This window comes from Protopterus annectens, chromosome 2.part0, assembly GCF_019279795.1.
Source record: "Protopterus annectens isolate FY-2018-M chromosome 2.part0, PAN1.0, whole genome shotgun sequence".
In the NCBI taxonomy this organism is placed as follows: Eukaryota; Metazoa; Chordata; order Ceratodontiformes; family Protopteridae; genus Protopterus; species Protopterus annectens.
The window spans coordinates 1,324,562,276-1,324,579,843 of NC_056728.1; the positions used below are offsets into that span (position 1 = coordinate 1,324,562,276).

General features: G+C 40.7%; 1 protein-coding gene across 3 annotated transcripts in view; it reads right to left on the bottom strand.

Annotated features, from left to right (window-relative positions):
* Positions 1-1,824: 1,824 nt before the first annotated feature.
* ATP8A1 (ATPase phospholipid transporting 8A1) overlaps positions 1,825-17,568 on the bottom strand; it is a 3,191,789-nt gene continuing 3,176,045 nt past the window's right edge. For all 3 annotated transcript variants that reach the window (XM_044061519.1, XM_044061518.1, XM_044061517.1), the window contains one exon: positions 1,825-4,782. In XM_044061519.1, the coding sequence (XP_043917454.1) occupies positions 4,685-4,782 (98 nt within the window). In that variant the 3' untranslated portion in view covers positions 1,825-4,684. The remainder of the gene's footprint in view (positions 4,783-17,568) is intronic.

Below are 17,568 nucleotides of genomic sequence, written 5' to 3' on the forward strand. Positions count from 1 at the left end.
CACATAGGTGGTAGCCTCCTAAATACGGAAGACGTAATAAGGGATCTGGGGATCCAAGTAGATAGTAACCTCTCCTTTGATAATCACATTGCCAAAATAGTTAGAAAATCCTTCTATGTGGCCCACCTAATCACAAAAGGGTTTGCTTCCAGATCAAAAGAGGTCATTGTGCCCCTCTACGCATCACTCATCAGACCCATTATACAGTACAACGCCCCATTTGGGATGTACCTTACAAGATACCTGCAACAGCTGGAAAGACCACAGAAGTATCTCATGAAGAGGATTACTGGCCTCAAACAGATGCCCTATGAAGCTCGATTGAAGAAACTCCAGCTGTATTCAGTTGCATACCGCCTACTCAGAGGTGATCTCTGCCTGACATACAAGGCCATGTCCAACCCAGAATTGATGGACATGATCCACCTAAAGAAAGCCATATCCCCTCGAGCCACACACTCTAGGGATCTAAACCTCACCACAACAATAAATAGGACGTGCTGGAGGGATAGATTCCTGTCCCAGAGACTTCCCATGCTCTGGAACAAGATTCCAATCTACATTAAGCAGAACTCCTCGCTAACCCTCTTCACGAGAAACCTTGACGAGTGGACGGGAAACAGAAAGTTTACCCCGGGGATCACGTCAATGGCTCTGCTGGACAGAGGCACAGAGAACTAATCTAAGAGGGTGGCGAAAGACAACACATTTTGGCTAGACTTATAAATGCCTTCGGGCAGATAGCCTAGTACCTACCTATGAACCTAAACTCAGCTTCAGGTTCATCAAGGTTTGGGTAAATTTTTAAAATAAACTTAACTATTTATATTTACATTTAATGAACTGAAATGTTCAACTATAAACTTTTTTTTTTAGAATCACAGCTTTATGATTAAAACATTAAAAACCTGGAAAAAAAAAAAACAAGTTTTCAAAATATCTGGCACAGTGGCAATGCAACCAGCACTGAGATAATGTGGCACTCAAGTCTTACCTAAACAAACATTTGCACGGAATCATAACAGGTAACAGGAATATAACAGAACACATTCAGCTACCTTAGGGTGATTTATAAGGCAAGGGATGACAGTAATCTTAAGAAGAAAAATGTCAGAGGAACAAGGGTTAAAGATTAAAGCTTGAGGGGGGTCCTTTAACAATGAAATATTATTAGTCTTACAGAAAGAATCTCACACATCCACCTCACTAGAGGAGGTTAGGTCACAGTCCTAAAATTTGCACAAGTAGTGAATACAGTAACAGAGATAAGACAACTGGAAATGAGATCTTTAAAAAAGGGTAAGAACAAACTACATAGGAAAAAAATGGGAATTGTGGGAATAATACATACAAGGGAGGAATGAGATCTAAAAGGTGGCAGGACTTAAATGACCTATGTAATGTTTGACTGAAAATGATTGGGTAGATTATACGTGATGTTTAATGTTTGTAACCAGAAGTGTGTAAGTATGGTTGGTGATGTTATATGCTTGGAGCTAGGATTGTGTCAGTGTAGTTACGTATGCTTGCTTATGCAGCAAGTGATGGTTTAATAAAGATGTTTCTTGTTTAAAAAAAAGGCAGGAATTGAATAATTTATATTGCTTAGGTTATATGATATATAGCAATATATGTGAAATATAATGTTTGTTATGTTAATAAAGTCTGATTACTTTTGTATGAATGTAAATTTGCCTATGTCACAAGTGGTAATTCAATAAAGGTATCTGAAGACAAAAAGAGACACAGACATGGGCTAGTACAGTAAAGGGTAACAGTAGTGGTGTAAATGCCATCAATATAAAAAATGCAAATGAACACTTGTATTTTCAAATGTAAGATTTATTTCCTTAATAATTAAAAGACAAAACATTTAAAAGCTGCAGCTGCAATCATGCAATTTCACAAGAGGTCAGTAGTTACTGGCAAATAAATTGGTGATGCTTTTAAAAGCACACAACTCAACAAGAAATACAGTGCAATGACTTAAAGTTGAAAGTAAACCTGAGAAAGATATTGGAAACACCATTCATGCAGCTCAACAATTAGTACAATCTAGGTCTGGATATCCTGCCCTACAGTGAATGCTTGAGTTACCCTGAAGTGGTAATACCCTTTTTTATTGTGGCTCCCATTAACAAGTTATTAAAATATTCAGATATAATTAAATTAAAATAAGACAAAAGAGGAATGTCAACTGCCATGTAATACTGTTTCACATTGTGATTTATACTTAATGAAAGCACCACAGCTTTGTTCCTGCATTTCAAAAACATATTCCAGTTTGCAAAAACACCATTAAAATTAAATTGGACGTAATTCACAATGGCAGAAAACTAAAAATAAAATATCTCTTTAAAGATATAACTGTGCATTTTATGGAGTGCTAACAAGTAGGCCAAGACATACAAGTTTAAAACAGAGGCAAAAACACAGCAAACTCTAAGACCACCTCAGAATACATGCAACACTGGACAGAGCACAAATTGGCCATTTATGAATGTGTTCCATCTGAAGTATCTCCACATCTGGTAATGAAGCACCTTAAATCACAAGTGCCAGAGGCACCGGCAACAGTGGCCATGCTTGAGCAGACAACATTTGGTACCAACTCATGCATACAGGAGAAAATGTTAAATAGCCTAATTAAACCGCTGCATCTCTTCCCAATGTCAAGTCTCCCCATGTCACAGACATAGTGGGACCTTCTCAGTCAACATATATAAATAAAGGGTAGACAGGACACACACTGACAATAAAAGCCAGAACAAAGGACCATGTTTACATTCCATCATCTGATTAGACTGATAGATACTTGTAATAAATTTAATATAACTCAGATGTTATATTCCCAAACTGTATAAGTTAACTATGATAACACAATATTCTTCTCAAACACTGAGATGATAGAAGCTGTCATGCTCAAGAAACAGGACAGATTGGCAAATCAAGCAAGAGAATAACATCACACTGCCAAATGGAGAAATGGTTTGGCACACTATGTTAGCAACTGATAGACATGGCAGACTCCATGAACAATGGTGTGCTGCAATGTCCCAAGACCCAAGAAATGCTTAAAGGTTATAATCCTAAGAGCTGTCATTTCCCTAAGGGGAATACACTACAGCACTGATAATGCCGCAATAAACCCTCAAGCTTTAAAAGTGCCAAATATTTAACTAAGAACTCTTTAAGGGCCTACTGTTTCCAAATGTATGTAAAACTATTAAGTAACATAAGCTGTAAACAGTTACCATTAAGATTACAGTAAACTCAGTGCTCAGGTGTTAGCTGTTTGTACTTGAGATAATTATTCGTATTAGTAACAAAATAAGAAAAAAAGCATATTTCATTTGTATAGCCCCTTATTTTACAAGCACAGCAACTTGATTTCTTTTTATTGATCAGTGGCACTGCTGCATGAATACTCAATGACATCTCATGTCAAACACTGTTTGCATTCACTGCACAACATTCAAGTAATCCTACATTGCCTTAAATGGCTATAGTATTAGTTTCACAGCTGCCCTTTCAGAATCTGTATACTCTATATTTCATTATTAGGAAGAAGTTCAGCAATTCATAGCGAGAAAACTGTTACATTCCACATGAGTAAACTACTACTGAAAGTAACTTTTTCTTTTTACTGTCAATTACTGGGGATATGGAACACAGCATTCTTTAAAACCTGTAAATGACCAGCACTGTATTAAAAAAAAAAAGATGTCATATATGACTGCAAGTACATCCTCATTCAGAAGAAAAAATACTTAGTGAGATGACAAATTTGCATTTTTGGATGGATATTTTTCAGAAGTCATGTTCTGAACATTTGCAAAAATTACAGCAGTAGACACATATGTTATGCCACTTATGTAACTTGCACAAGCAAGGCTGCCTAAGTGCCAAAAAGTAATAAAGAAAGGGGACTTAAAGCCAAAGCTGAAGAATCCCAAACAAGAAATGGTATTAATGAAGATAACAGGATAATTCCAGGATCAACACATATGAAGCATCACTTGCGGTTAAGATCCCATGAACTGAATCTTACAGCTTTATGGTTATTGTTTTATGATAATCTGCTTCAGAGATGCATGTAACAATGAACTTCTTTGGCAGTCTGGAACAATTAGGGTTTGTAGATGCAATCAGAAAGTATAATTCTTTCTTAATACTGTGTTATTTCATTGCTTCAAAAATAAGCACAAAAAATTATGTGGCTAATTTCTGGAAAGGAGCCACACACTATATCCCCATAAATTTAAAAAATTCTCATTCAATTAAATGGCAAACTTGACTTGGATTAGCAAGTTACAAATGTAGCTCATGTTAATAACATTTAGTTCCTGACAATGCAAATCTGTCTTTCAACATACTGCAACCAGTATAATGCTTTAACTCAATACAGTAGGATGAGAACATTTTAATCCTGTTTATAAAGACAATGCAGAAACTGTGTATCATTCAGTACTAATCAGTCTGTTACACTATATTTGCACAGTGTTTATGTCTATATAATACAGGACAGTAGCAGTCAGAGCCTGTACTATAAAAATTAAGAAAGATCTGCTGGGGAGATCTTTTTAGGGAGTAAGACCATCTTCTGTCAGTAAACCCCAGGAAGAGAGTATTCCATGTAACTTGTGTTAGAGTAATATTTAGACCTTTCTTCTCTGACATCTGTTCACCATTCATCATGCTTTTGTTTTGTGGTGTCATAAGCCCTTATCACTTCAGACTGTGAGACTATTCCATTTTCATCTTGTGAAAAAGCATAGCCATCTACAACAGAAACAGAGGAAAGTGTTATATTAAAACAAGGGTACATGTGCACAAATTTACAAGATCTTTCAATTAAAAAATGTTATTGAGAAACAATAAAATATACACATTACTTAGGCATGATGGAACCATAACAATCTACTGCTGTAGACAGCATGTTTATTACACAAGAAAACTTTTATGACACACCCAATTTGGTATATCATTTTGCAACTTTGTCCATATTTTTGTTTTTCAGCACCCACTTTACTCAGTTCAGGGTTATAGGGAGGTAGTCTAAACCCAGAAAGCAATGGGTTTAATGCAGGAAGGAATCCTGAAGAGACTGCCAACCCATCAAAAACACATGCACACAAAAATACAGACTGCACATACAACTAACGGTGATTTGGAACATTACCAATTTACTTACTTGCATAACTGTGGGGCATAGGAGGAAACCAGTACATCTGGTAAAAATCCAAATGCAACAACTAATACACACACACACACGCACACACACACTGTCATACTTCAATAAATTAGGCTGCATTAAGACGTGAAGCAAATACTGTTAAGCAATACCAGTACCATACTCATGGGTGCTGCAAAAAACCAGCAGGTATATAAAAGTGGTAAATAAAAATGACCTAAAAGGCTAAGCAGTGTATTTGACACACATTTTTCACTAACATATTAACTGTGAGGTTTTCCAATATAATTAGAAGACAAGTGGACACAGCTTTATTAAATAGGAAGGACGCAATGGGAAAATGAGAGATGCAAAGGCCATGTAAACTGATGCCTAGAATTGTAAAGGACACTATTTTCTAATGTAGAGTATGCATCATATCAGCATTCTATAAAAATAACAGGTCTTTGCAGCACTCTAGAAAACATATGTTTAATAGGAAAGGACCTTTCAAATGGCTGTAGCTGAGTGTTTCAGCAAGTTGGCAGCAATGCATCTGAATTTAAAATGTTTTTGATTCAGTCCAATAAAATGCTGGCTTAAAAGACTAGACACATACTAATGAAAAAATGTTATAAAGGTACCAACTCTAATTCCAGATATTTACAAGAACTGGAATCAGAAGGACCTACACCACTACACCCCACATAAAGTCAAGGATAATCTCAGCACATTTGCCACAGGCATGGACTCGCTCTGTACTACTGATGACCATTTTCTTATCAATGTCATTGGAAGAACACTGTAAAAGTAATGAACCTACCTCTTCACTCTGTGACAACCAAAAGACTCAAATTATATCTAAGCAGTGGGTCCACTACAAGGAGAACAATGAAACATTACCATTCAGGGTGTGAAGGGAGTGGTCAGAATTTTACAATTCCAATCCAGGAAGATCTGAGAGTAGATACCTATGATACACAGAACATAATCATAAGGATCATCACAAATGAAAGCTTATCAAGGAGATACAGTCTAGATGGGTGTAGCTTTGGAGGCTATATCAAAGGTAGCAGGAATCATCAAAACTGCTAGGTCAACAATGACATGCATACACATTGCTGAAGTTTTGCAGTTTACAAAGACTAGTGATTTTGCAGGGGAGCCCCCCCTCACACACACACACACGCATCTCTAAATATACTAAATGCAACATAGCACAATCTTATGGCAAGCAGAAAAGTACAGTTGTGTACACTTACCATAAATGTAGATGTTCGAGTGTATTTACTGTTGCAGTCATCACACTTGGGTTATCTGCCTGCAGGTAGCCCTCAGTCGGCCCGAATACCAGAGACTTAGTATTTCTGTGTCGGACGCTGTCACTTCAGGACTGATGTCAGGTCATCAGGGGTATAAAAACAGGCAGCCAACGCCATTACATCAGTTTTTCTTGCCCCAAATGTCAGGAGCCCCCCAAATAGGAAGCTAAGTTATGGTGGGGAAAACACCACCAGTAAAAAGTAAATACCAAGTAATCTCTTTGGTATCCCCGAAGTCTCAAAACAACCCACTAAACCAAAAACAAAACAGTGTAAGAAACTTCTCTGTGTGGAAGATTTTCAGTCCATATATTTCTAGTTAATCACTGTATATTAATCAGATCAGACAATAGTAGTAGAAGTAGCGAATGTAAACTCGTCTTAAGTCAAAACAAAACAAACCAAAAAGTAATAATAGAAAATATATAATTGTACAGCATTACTAAGTATTCAAAAGTAATCCAAGTAAGGCAGGCAGTCTGTTTCCAGTCGAAAATCCTTTATAAATGATTTTCGACTGGAAACAGACTACCTGCCTTGCTTGGATTACTTTCGAATACTTAGTAATGCTGTACAATTATATATTTTCTATTATTACTTTTTGGTTTGTTTTGTTTTGACTTAAGACAAGTTTACATTCACTATTTCTACTACTATTGTCTGATCTGATTAATATACAGTGATTAACTAGAAATATATGGACTGAAAATCTTCCACACAGAGAAGTTTCTTACACTGTTTTAAAAAGTAAATACCAATACCAATACCCCTGAAAGGGGTGAGTAATAGCCATGGAGAGGAGAGAGAGAAACCAGGGTGCTGGATGGAGGGTAACCAGGACTGCAACAGTGAATACGCTCAAACATCTACATTTATGGTAAGTGTACACAACTGTACTATGTTCTTCATGTTTCACTGTTGCAGTCATCACTCTTGGGTGGATTCCCAAAGCTGAAGAAGGGTGGAGGCAGTCAAGAAGAGCTTGGGCTGGCTAGTATGCCTTGCAGGACTGCTGTTGCAAAACCTGCCCTGGATTTGGAAAAGATAGGCAAGTGGTAATGCTTAAAGATAGGCAAGTGGTAATGCTTGGTGAAGGTGTGTATAGAACTCCAGGTAGCAGCTTCCAGGATGTCCCTGGTAGGGACTCCCCTGAGAAATGCTGTAGAGGTAGAGGTTGCCCTAGTGGAATGTGTTCTGACCCCCTGAGGGGGTTGGTTTCCCATGGTGCTTGTAGCAGAAATGGATGCAGTGTGCAATCCATTTGGAAACTCTTGCCCTCTGCCCCTGCTGCAAAACAGACTAGTAACTGGTCAGATTTTCTGAAGGGCTTAGTCCTATCAAGGTAGAATCTGAGCTGTCTGTGCATGTCCAAGGAGTGCAGGATCCTTTCCCCTTTATTCTGAGGATTAGGGAAGAAAGTTGGTGAATGGATGGATTGGTTTAGAGCCATGCTGGACACAACTTTAGGCATAAAGGAAGGGTTAGTCCTGAGGGAAACCCTGTCAGCATAGAAAATAATGAAGGGTTCCACAGCCATAAGTACTTGTAGCTCAGACACTCTTCTAGCTGAAGTGATGGCCAAAAGCAAGGATGTTTTCCAAGAGAGGAATTTTAACTCTGCTGATGCTGCAGGTTAAAAGGGGGGGAAGCGTGAGCTTTTCCAGTACAAAATTAAGGTCCCAAGCAGGGTGGGTGCTCTCCTAGGTGGCCTTAAGTTGTTTGCCCCTCTCAGGAACTGTCTGATAAGAGGGTGCAAGAAGAGAGGTGGCTCCGTGTTGTAATGAGCCGAAATGGCTGAGGTATGTATCTTAATGGAAGAGAAGGACAGGCCTCTGTGGAGTAGATCTGCTAAGTAATCCAGGATTAGAGGCAGGGAGGCAGAGTTGTGTCCTCTCCTTTAGACTGAATCCAGGAGCAGTACCTTTTCCACTTATCAGCATAGGATTTTCTTGTACTGGGTCTTCTGGCTTCAAGAATGACGTCCAGCACCTGTTTGGGTTGCTGGGGGAGAATTCAAGGAATAAGCCAGGCTGCAAGATTTAGACTTTGCAGTTGCAGATGCAAAATCAGTCCCTCCTGCTGAGAGAGCAAGGTTGGGTTCTGTTGTAGGTGCCAGGGTGGCACTGGTGACAGGCTGTGCAGAAGTGGGTACCAGTGCTGGCGTGGCCAGTCCAGGGCAGTCAGTATTGTCCTTGGTCTGTCCTGTCTTATCTTGGGTAATACTCTTGAGAGAAGGGGCAAAGGGGAAAACATATAGATTGAGAGATTTATCCACTGAAAAGAAAGGGCAACCACTTTCCAAACCCTGCTGTGAGGGTTCCTGGTGCAGAATTTGCTGAGCTGGTGGTTGTAGGGGGAGGCAAAGAGATCCACCTCTGGGGTCCCCCATTTCTGAATCAGAAGGTTGAAGATGCTGGGCTCCAATTGCCACTCGTGTGGGTCTAGGAGATTTCTGCTTAAGTCGTCTGCCAGTGAGTTTTGTTTGCCTGGCAGGACTTGAGCTTGCAGATGGACTTGCATGTCCAAGGCCATGTTCCATAGGGCCATGTCTAACCTGCAGAGTGGGTAAGAGTGAGTTCCCACCTGCTTGTTGATGTACCACATAACTGTGGTGTTGTCGTTTTTTATTTTTATTAGAAGTTATCCTGGAAAGAGTGGGGATCTGAAAGCTGTTAGGGCATTCTGCACAGCTAGCATCTCTTTTTGGTTGATGTGCAGATGAATTTGACTTGGGCTCCAATGGCCCTGAATGCATCTGCCGTCCATGTGTGCTCCCCAGGCATAGTCTGATGCATCTGTGGTTAAGGTCTGGGCGGCGTGGGGTTGAGTAAAGGGCAATCCCTTATTGTGGTTGCACGCTTCTGCCCACCAAATGAACTCTGTTCTTAGACAGGGTATGATAGGAATGAATGTTTCCAGTTCCTGAGAATGTTGGCCCCAAAGACTTTTTAAGTACCACTGAAGTTTCCTCATATGCAGTCTTGCATATGGAATTAGCAGTATGCATGAGGCCATGAATCCTAGGGCCTGCAGTATTTGTCTTGCAGATAGCTGGGTTCTGGTGGCCATTTGTTTGAAGTAGCCTGTCAGATAGACTTGTTTTTCCGAAGTGAGGAATGCCATCTGGGATGCTGTGTCCAAGCTTGCTCACAGGAATACAATCTTTTAACTGGGTACCAGTTTTGATTTCTTTTTGTTGATGGTGTGCCCCAAGGAAGTGAGAAGGTATTTCACAAATGTCAGGTGCTGCAACAGCAATTCCTGACTGTCCTCCTGAATCAGGCAGTTGTCCAAGTACGGGTAAATTTGGATATTTCTCTGCCTGCAGTAAGCAATGGCTGGAGCCAGGCATTTTGTGAATACTCTGGGCACAGTGGATAAGCCAAAGGGAAGTGCAGAGAACTGATGATACATAGATCCGGCCCTGAAAGGTAGATACTTCCTGCATGACTCCCTTATAGGGATGTGCAGATAGGCTTCTTTTAAGTCTAGGGTGACTAACCAGGCATCCTTGGCTAACATAGGTAGAAGCTGTTGCAGGGTAAGCATTTTGAATTTTGGTACCAACAGGAAGGTGTTGAGAATTGAAAGATCCAGGATTGGGCGCCAAGAGCATTCTTTTCTGGGTACGAGGAAGAGTCTGGAATAGAATCCTTGACCTATCTGTTCTACTGGAACCGGCTGAATAGCTCTGATGGACGGCAGGGAACGAACTTGGCTTTGAGCCTCTGCCCACTGGTTTGGAGGAAGGTCTGGGAACCCTTTTGGGGTTGGTAGTGAGTGGAAGGAAAATTTGTACCCCTGGGATACAATGTTGAGGACCCATTGGTCTTGTGTGATGGATATCCAGTTTTTTGCATGAAGGGCAAGTTTTCCTCCTAGGGGCAACAGCAATTGGGCAGGGATGGGGAGTGAAGTAGAGAAGTCATTGTGAGTTTTTTCCATAAGGAGGTGGCTTACCACACCCTGCTTTGGGGGTGGAGGCACTCCATTGCTTAGATCTCTGCATACCCTGAGACTGTAGTCTGGGTGGTCTGTTTCCCCTGGGTCTGGCTTGAGATGGCCTGGAGGGGGCTGGAAAGGACCAGTGTTTGGAAGGGCAATGCCTACTGAATCTAGGGTGTTGCACTTGTAAGAATTCTTTAACAGTCTGCATAGACTTAGCTTTTTCTTCCATCTTTTTAAGAACTGGAAAACTGCAAACTGGGCGCCATAATCAACTCTCCAACTGACACAAACATCCTTCAAAAAGGTCTTACAGAGACAGATAACTGGTGCCAGCGCCATGGTTTAAAGCTAAATGCCAAAAAATGTATAGTCATACCCTTTGACAAAAACAATGTGCCCACAAATTACCACATAGGCGGAGACCCATTAAGTACAGAGAAAGATATTAGGGACCTGGGGACCCAAGTTGATAGCAATCTCTCCTTTGAAAACCACATTGCCAAAGGTGTTAGAAAGACCTTCTACATAGCCCACCTCATCACAAAGGGTTTCACATCTAGATCAAGAGAGGTAATCGTGCCCCTTTATTCATCCCTCATCAGGCCCATCATAGAATACAATGCCCCTTTTGGGATGTACCTTACCCGACACCTGCAGCAATTAGAAAGACCCCAAAAGTATCTCACCAAGAGGATCAAGGGTCTCAAACAGATGCCATATGCTGCTCAGTTAAAAAAACTCCAGCTCTACTCAGTTGCATACTGCCTACTTCGAGGCGATCTATGCCTGACATACAAAGCTATGTCAAATCCAGAATTAATGGACATGCTCCACCTCAGTAAATCTAAATCCCTTAGAGCCACACTCTCGAGGGACTTGAACCTCAGCACAGAAATAAATAGAACTTGCTGGAGGGACAGGTTCATAAGCCAGAGGCTCCCTTCGCTCTGGAATAGAATTCCAGTTCATGTGAGGCAGAGCACCTCACTGAATCTCTTCAAGAAGAATCTCGATAGGTGGATGGGGGATCGTAGGTTTGTCCCAGGGATTACTCCCGTGTCACTATTAGACAGAGGCACAGTAAACTAAACCTTAAAAAGGGCACAGTATACTCAAATCAAGGGGTGGCGTAAGCCATACATAATCGGGCTAGGCTTATAATTGCCCCAGGGCAGATAGCCTAGTATGAACCTATGAACCTATGAACCTCTTCTGCTTTGGTGCCAAACAAACTGTCCTTGTTCAAAGGAGCGTCTAGTAACTTTGATATGACATGGTCTGGCAAAGTCTGCTCTTTGAGCCAAGCATGTCTTTTCAGTACAGAACCAGTGACTGCTGCCCAGCAAGATGCTTCTAGGGCGTCAAAGCCACACTGCAAAGTATGCTTGCTGACTTGGCTTGCAGAGTGCATAAGCTCTGCAATTCTTTATTTTCTGCACAGTCTGTAAGTAAGCCACTTTTTGTTTAATAAGTTCCATAATATGTTGTTGGTACTGCAGCATGTGAAACTGACAATTCAATGCCCTAATAGCAAGAGTTGCAGAGGAATATACCTTCTTACCCCATATGGCCAAAGCTCTGGAATCCCTGTCTGAAGGGGTGGGATTCTTGGCTGTAGTTGCCTTGATACCTTTAGGCCCCTGGGAAATGATCTCTGGGTTAGCAGTAGAATTCTTGAAAATAAACTTGTGAGTGTCAGGTACTCTGTAGTACCTGTCTGGTTTCCTAGGGGCAGGAGGTAAAGTATCAGGAGTAAGACTTAATTCCACAAAAACATCATCAACAACTTCCAGGACAGGGGGCATTGCTAAAGGCCTATGCTGTGGTAAGTCTAGGAATTCTCTGAGGCTCTTTTTGGACTGAGGATAGTCTTGGCATTCCCAGTGGAAATGTTCTCTTAAAGTATGTAAGGTTTCACCAAAAGAAAAATCCTCTGGAGGGGAGGCAGTGGGAATGGATTCCTCTGCATCTGAATCCTCATAAGCAGATAAGGGCATGTCTTCATCATCAGATACCTCAGAGTCATCGGACTCCTGCTCTGTTGAATCTGCAGGGGAATGATCTCTTTTCCTTTTAGCAGGGGAAGGCTGACTTCCCCTAATCAGCGTAATAAGGTCTTCTGCCATTCTAAGCATTTGTCGTTGTGGCATGGGAGTACGTGCATGCTCTTTGGTCGTCGGTTTTCTAGGTGTAGCATGTACTCTAGGCCTAAGAAACTTGGTAATTTTAGATAAAAATTAAGTCGTCAGTTTGAGTCAAACATTGGTTGAGCGAAGAACTGTCTCAGAAGCTGGTGCCTGCACAGCGGCTCCGGACCCATCCAAGGTAGAGACACCCACAGGTTCCATAGTCGAAGAAGAGTCTCGCGGCATACCGGACTCCGAATGGGTCTCGGTAGAGGCCTGAGAATCCACTGAAGTGGGCATCAGGGGCTGCGAATGCACCTCACTGAGTACCAGTGAACTGGTGACTAGCTTAATGGAAGTGTCATCAGCAGCTTTGGACCTATGCGGTCAGTCTCTGTTTTTATCCTTACATTTTTTTCAGAATATCGGTAGTCGGATGGCTTACCGAAGCCATTTTGGAATATGGAGATCGAGAAAGAAAGAATTTAGCGACAATGACAGCCCGACGATGAATGGTTCAGGCACTGAACAAGGCACAAAACTGACAGCAAGGTACGTCGTGGTCTGGGCCTAAACAAGTGATGCAGTAAGAATGAAAATCTCTGTGTGATATTTGCTTTCCTCAGGCAAGACAATTGTTAACTTTTTCTGACATTGGTTAGAGCAAGAAAAACCCAAACGGGGTACTTAGCTTTAGAAGACTTCAGGATTATTCAATTCATAAACGAAAATTCAGGTAGCGGCCGACCAGCACTTGCGAACTGCTTCTGCTTCAGGCTCCTCATCAAGAAAGACTGATGTAATGGTATCGGCTGCCTGTTTTTATACCCCTGACGACCTGACGTCAGTCCTGGAATGACAGCATCTGACGCAGAAATACTAAGTCTCTGGTATTCGGGCCGACTGAGAGCTACCTGCAAGCAGATAACCCAAGTGTGATGACTGCAACAGTGAAACACGAAGAACATCCTTCTTATCCCTAGAATTGTTTGATGTGTCACTGAAATAACTGCATATTCTTCAAGCAAACAAGAGAGTCATGCATCATGGCCTTAATAGGCTAAGATGTGAAGGTAAGTTATACAACCAGTCATGCATGGAACAATAACCTGCTCAGCAAATGAGCACTCTTCATGTGTTTTGGCAAATGAAATAAAAATAATTCTGTTCCAGAAAGAATTAGTCCAGGTAACAAAATATTTTTTTTACTTTTTACTCTGGTCCTTCTCTGACAACTGAGCGTACTCTTTTGGTCACTCTGCTAGCTAACTCATCTGTTCCTCCTGGGCAAGAGCCCTATTGACCATTTGTTCTCTGGGAGTACCAAGAGCAGCACCAACATTCCAAGGCAAACTGGGTTCTTTCTTTGCAGCCCTGACTCCCACAGCATGCTTGCTAGCATTGAGGAGTTGCTATGCAAATGAGCCTTTGTGAGGCCCATCACACCTCTACATGACATGATGACTTGGCCCTGCCTCTATTTGTTGTGAAGCAACTTTGTGTGATCCTTGCAAAAATGACAAAGGCCTTGCAGTCACAGTTTCAACACCACCAACAACAACATTAAAGTACTTATGGTTCACAGTGGAAAGTGCAAGAATGCAAAACATGTAACTGGAGGTAACAGAAAAAAGAACAAACTAAACAAATATGTGTACATTATCAGAGATTTTATGAGATGGAGAAATCCAGAAAAAAGAAGCAACCTTCACACCATAGGTGTAACTGAAAGTAGTACTGAAGAGAATTTGAAATTACTCATAAAAAAACAGTTACCTTCTAGCTTTGCAAGAACTATGTTGCTAACAATGGAATAGCAAGACAGCACAAAGACTGAGCAAAAAGGACAGTTGAGTAGGGCAGCTGAGGCAGGTCCTTTGTCTACTCCATTCATTCACTCCAAAGGAATGCTTCTCATAAGAGAGAAAGAGTGATTGTGAAGAAAGACAAAGTAAACACTATTCATAAAATCCATTATAAGGAATATGTCTTGCTGGTCTGGTAAAGGAATGATCAAGCTATGAGGTGGCATCATGCTGGTGCTTTTTCTCACCTAGTTGCTGGTTACTGAGAGAAGAAAGAAATATGACTTGGAAGACCCAGAGAGAGTTGAATATTTCCTGAGAAGTTATGAAGAAGAGCAAGGCTTAAGAACTTGTGTCCCATAATGTGGTTTCAGAAAGGTGGATCAGAAGAAACAGACTGCACAGGACAGAATGATGATGACAAGGAATACTGGTGATCTTGTAATCATGTGACGTGACAGCATACTCTAGGAGAGTACTTTTGTGCAAGAACTTGCCACAACAGCAGATCTCAGAGTAGATCCCTGCTACAGTATTGATTTCTTGTCAGAAATATCCAGGCATGGATACGATATGCACAGCCAGCTTAGCAAAACTCGACACCAACCTCACACGCTGTTTCTCTAACTAAAACAAACTTGCAGGATACTACACACTTGTGAATTATGTCCCATCTCTAACTCCTCTCATGTCCTGGTAATAACCTACCTATAAACTAAGATCCTCTCATAAACTTCTAGCTAATACTACTATCTCTCACAATTCTTATGGATCTGCTCTGGACTAATATGTATCCAAGAGGAAATCCCTTCCATTACCATTTTGGGGAATCAGTAATCCTCACCAGTTTAAATGCAAACTAAAAACTCACCTCCTCAGTACACATTCCTAGTTATTCGCTCTACTTCACCAGGATAGTCATTTTTCCACCCAACTGCTATTTATACACCCTTTGTAAATTTCCTTGTACTACTACATCTTACAAGAGAAATGATTTTACATGGTCTAAGCAGGACTTTTCCCTCTAGCTCTCCTCTCCGCCCTCTAATTAATAAATCTTCATTTTTTTTTTCTTCAAAAGAAATCACCCCTTCTGTGCTGCTTTCTTCTGGTCTTCATCAATAAATTCCCTTATTCCTTAGGCACATTTCCTGTGATTTTCCCTCCCCTCACTGCTACCACTTTTTAGCATATTTTTTCTGTAACTATGCCATATTATTCTTGTGTTACTTTCTTTAATAGCACACTTTTCCACTGCTTAAAATGTAGATTGTAAATAACTTTTCATGTGGAGCTTTTCTCCCTGTGACTCTGTTGAAAGGGGCAATTCCCAGTTGGACTTTCATGGTTAACAAATGCAATAAATAAATATTTCTGGAATGATCACACTGAAGAGTACTGGGTATTCCTTGCATCTTGCATTGCCCCCCCCCCCCCCCGATGACAACCCTCTTTCTTAACATTAAGCCACAAAATAATCCGATTTCCTAGTCTTGATCTTAACCCTTTCAGTTTTACTGGCAGCTGCCAGAATGAGATTAAGTCAAAGGCCTTGGTGAACTCCAAGCAGGTCATAGGTACTGGTACTTCCTGTTGAACTCTTCTGTAACCCAGCAATAAAACTAAGTTTTACTGAAAGTTTCTGGCAATGAAGCCATGCTGTTTTTGTCTTGGAGATGGTTATCTTCACTCCACCCCTCTAGGATTCTCTCCATGATTTCCCTTCCATAGTTGTAGGGTTAGTAGGCATGTGGTTCTGTCCCCTGAAGTGTGCAAGAATACCAAGCTTGCTCTTTTCCAGTCCTCATCGTGAACAAGACAGAATGCAGTCAGGTATTCTTTAGACGTATTTCCATTATAAAAATGCTGAAACAAAAGTCTTACAATCTTTTTTTTTTCCTTTGGCTGGCTGCAGTTAAAACAGTCTGGCTGAAACTTTCAGGCGTTCATGTTAAAGTTCCTCTACCCCCAGTCTCTGTTCAATGCCTGACATGTCATGAAGTCAATGTAGGCAAACCAGGGGCAGTCTGCCAGTACATGTCCCTATTACTTTTGCTGCTAAGATGGAGCCTCTGGTCTCCATGTTATTGTGTAGCCTTTGTGTAAAACACTACCATTCTCCCTCTCCTAAGACAGGTGAGATAGCAAAATTGTCATACCTTCCTAGCTTCTACCCAACTCCACAGTGACTGGGTTTGCTACTCAAACTCAGATTACCTGACCACAGTCGGGGTTCCACTTCTCTGTGTCATAGATTCAGCAAGTATTACCTATGCTCTTGGCTACCAGGCTATAAAAAAGTTATTGCAAAGTTAATACAGGGAGGAAGATGTTTTTTCATAAAAGGCAGATCCTCCAAGAAAAGCTAGTAATTATTGAGGAATTTTCTGAGCAGAGAAAACAGAACAGACACTAAAAGTGGTGGTCTTTTTCCAGTATCACTGAACATCTGACTCTAACACTGAAAAACAGGATTTCTTGAAGGGGTTTCCAGAAATCTAGGACTGGGAGAAAACTTCAGATATTACATACAATATGAAACCTTGAAAATGGAAAAAATGATGCAGAAAGTACATTTATTTATTTATTTGATATTTGTTAGCCGGGTTAGTCCATCTGAGCCAATGATCCGTTTTCAGTGGAGACCTGAGGAGAAAAGCTCCAGCAATGCAAACATAAAAAGATAACATAGTAGGCAATATACAAAACCCAAGAAAAACAGTGCAGCAATACAACATAAGCAAAAATGACATATGCAGTAATCAGGTGAAACGAATAACTGTAATAAAAATAAAACAAAATGAAGTAAAATACAACTAGTACATTAAAGTATTTACAATAATGACATATCTTTCCCAAGTAGCATAATGTAGTATTGTGTAGTGAGCACATTAGTCACTGAATTATTAGATGCTGACAGGTAGTGAATAGAAAAAGAAAGAAAAAATGCAGATTATGGAGGATTTAGGCCAGGATAGGCTTTTCAGTTCAGAAAGTAGTGCCTGACTTCAGTTTTAAAGCAGCTGGAAGTAGTGATACCGCAAATGTGAGGTGGTATGCTATTCCATGCAAGGGACACAGAGTGTTTTACAGAGGAGTTTACTATATGTTTTGTTGGGTTTATAGATGTCTAGAAGGTGCTGATCGGAACTATGAAGAGACCGGGTTGGGGTATAAGGGGATACTAAGGTAGA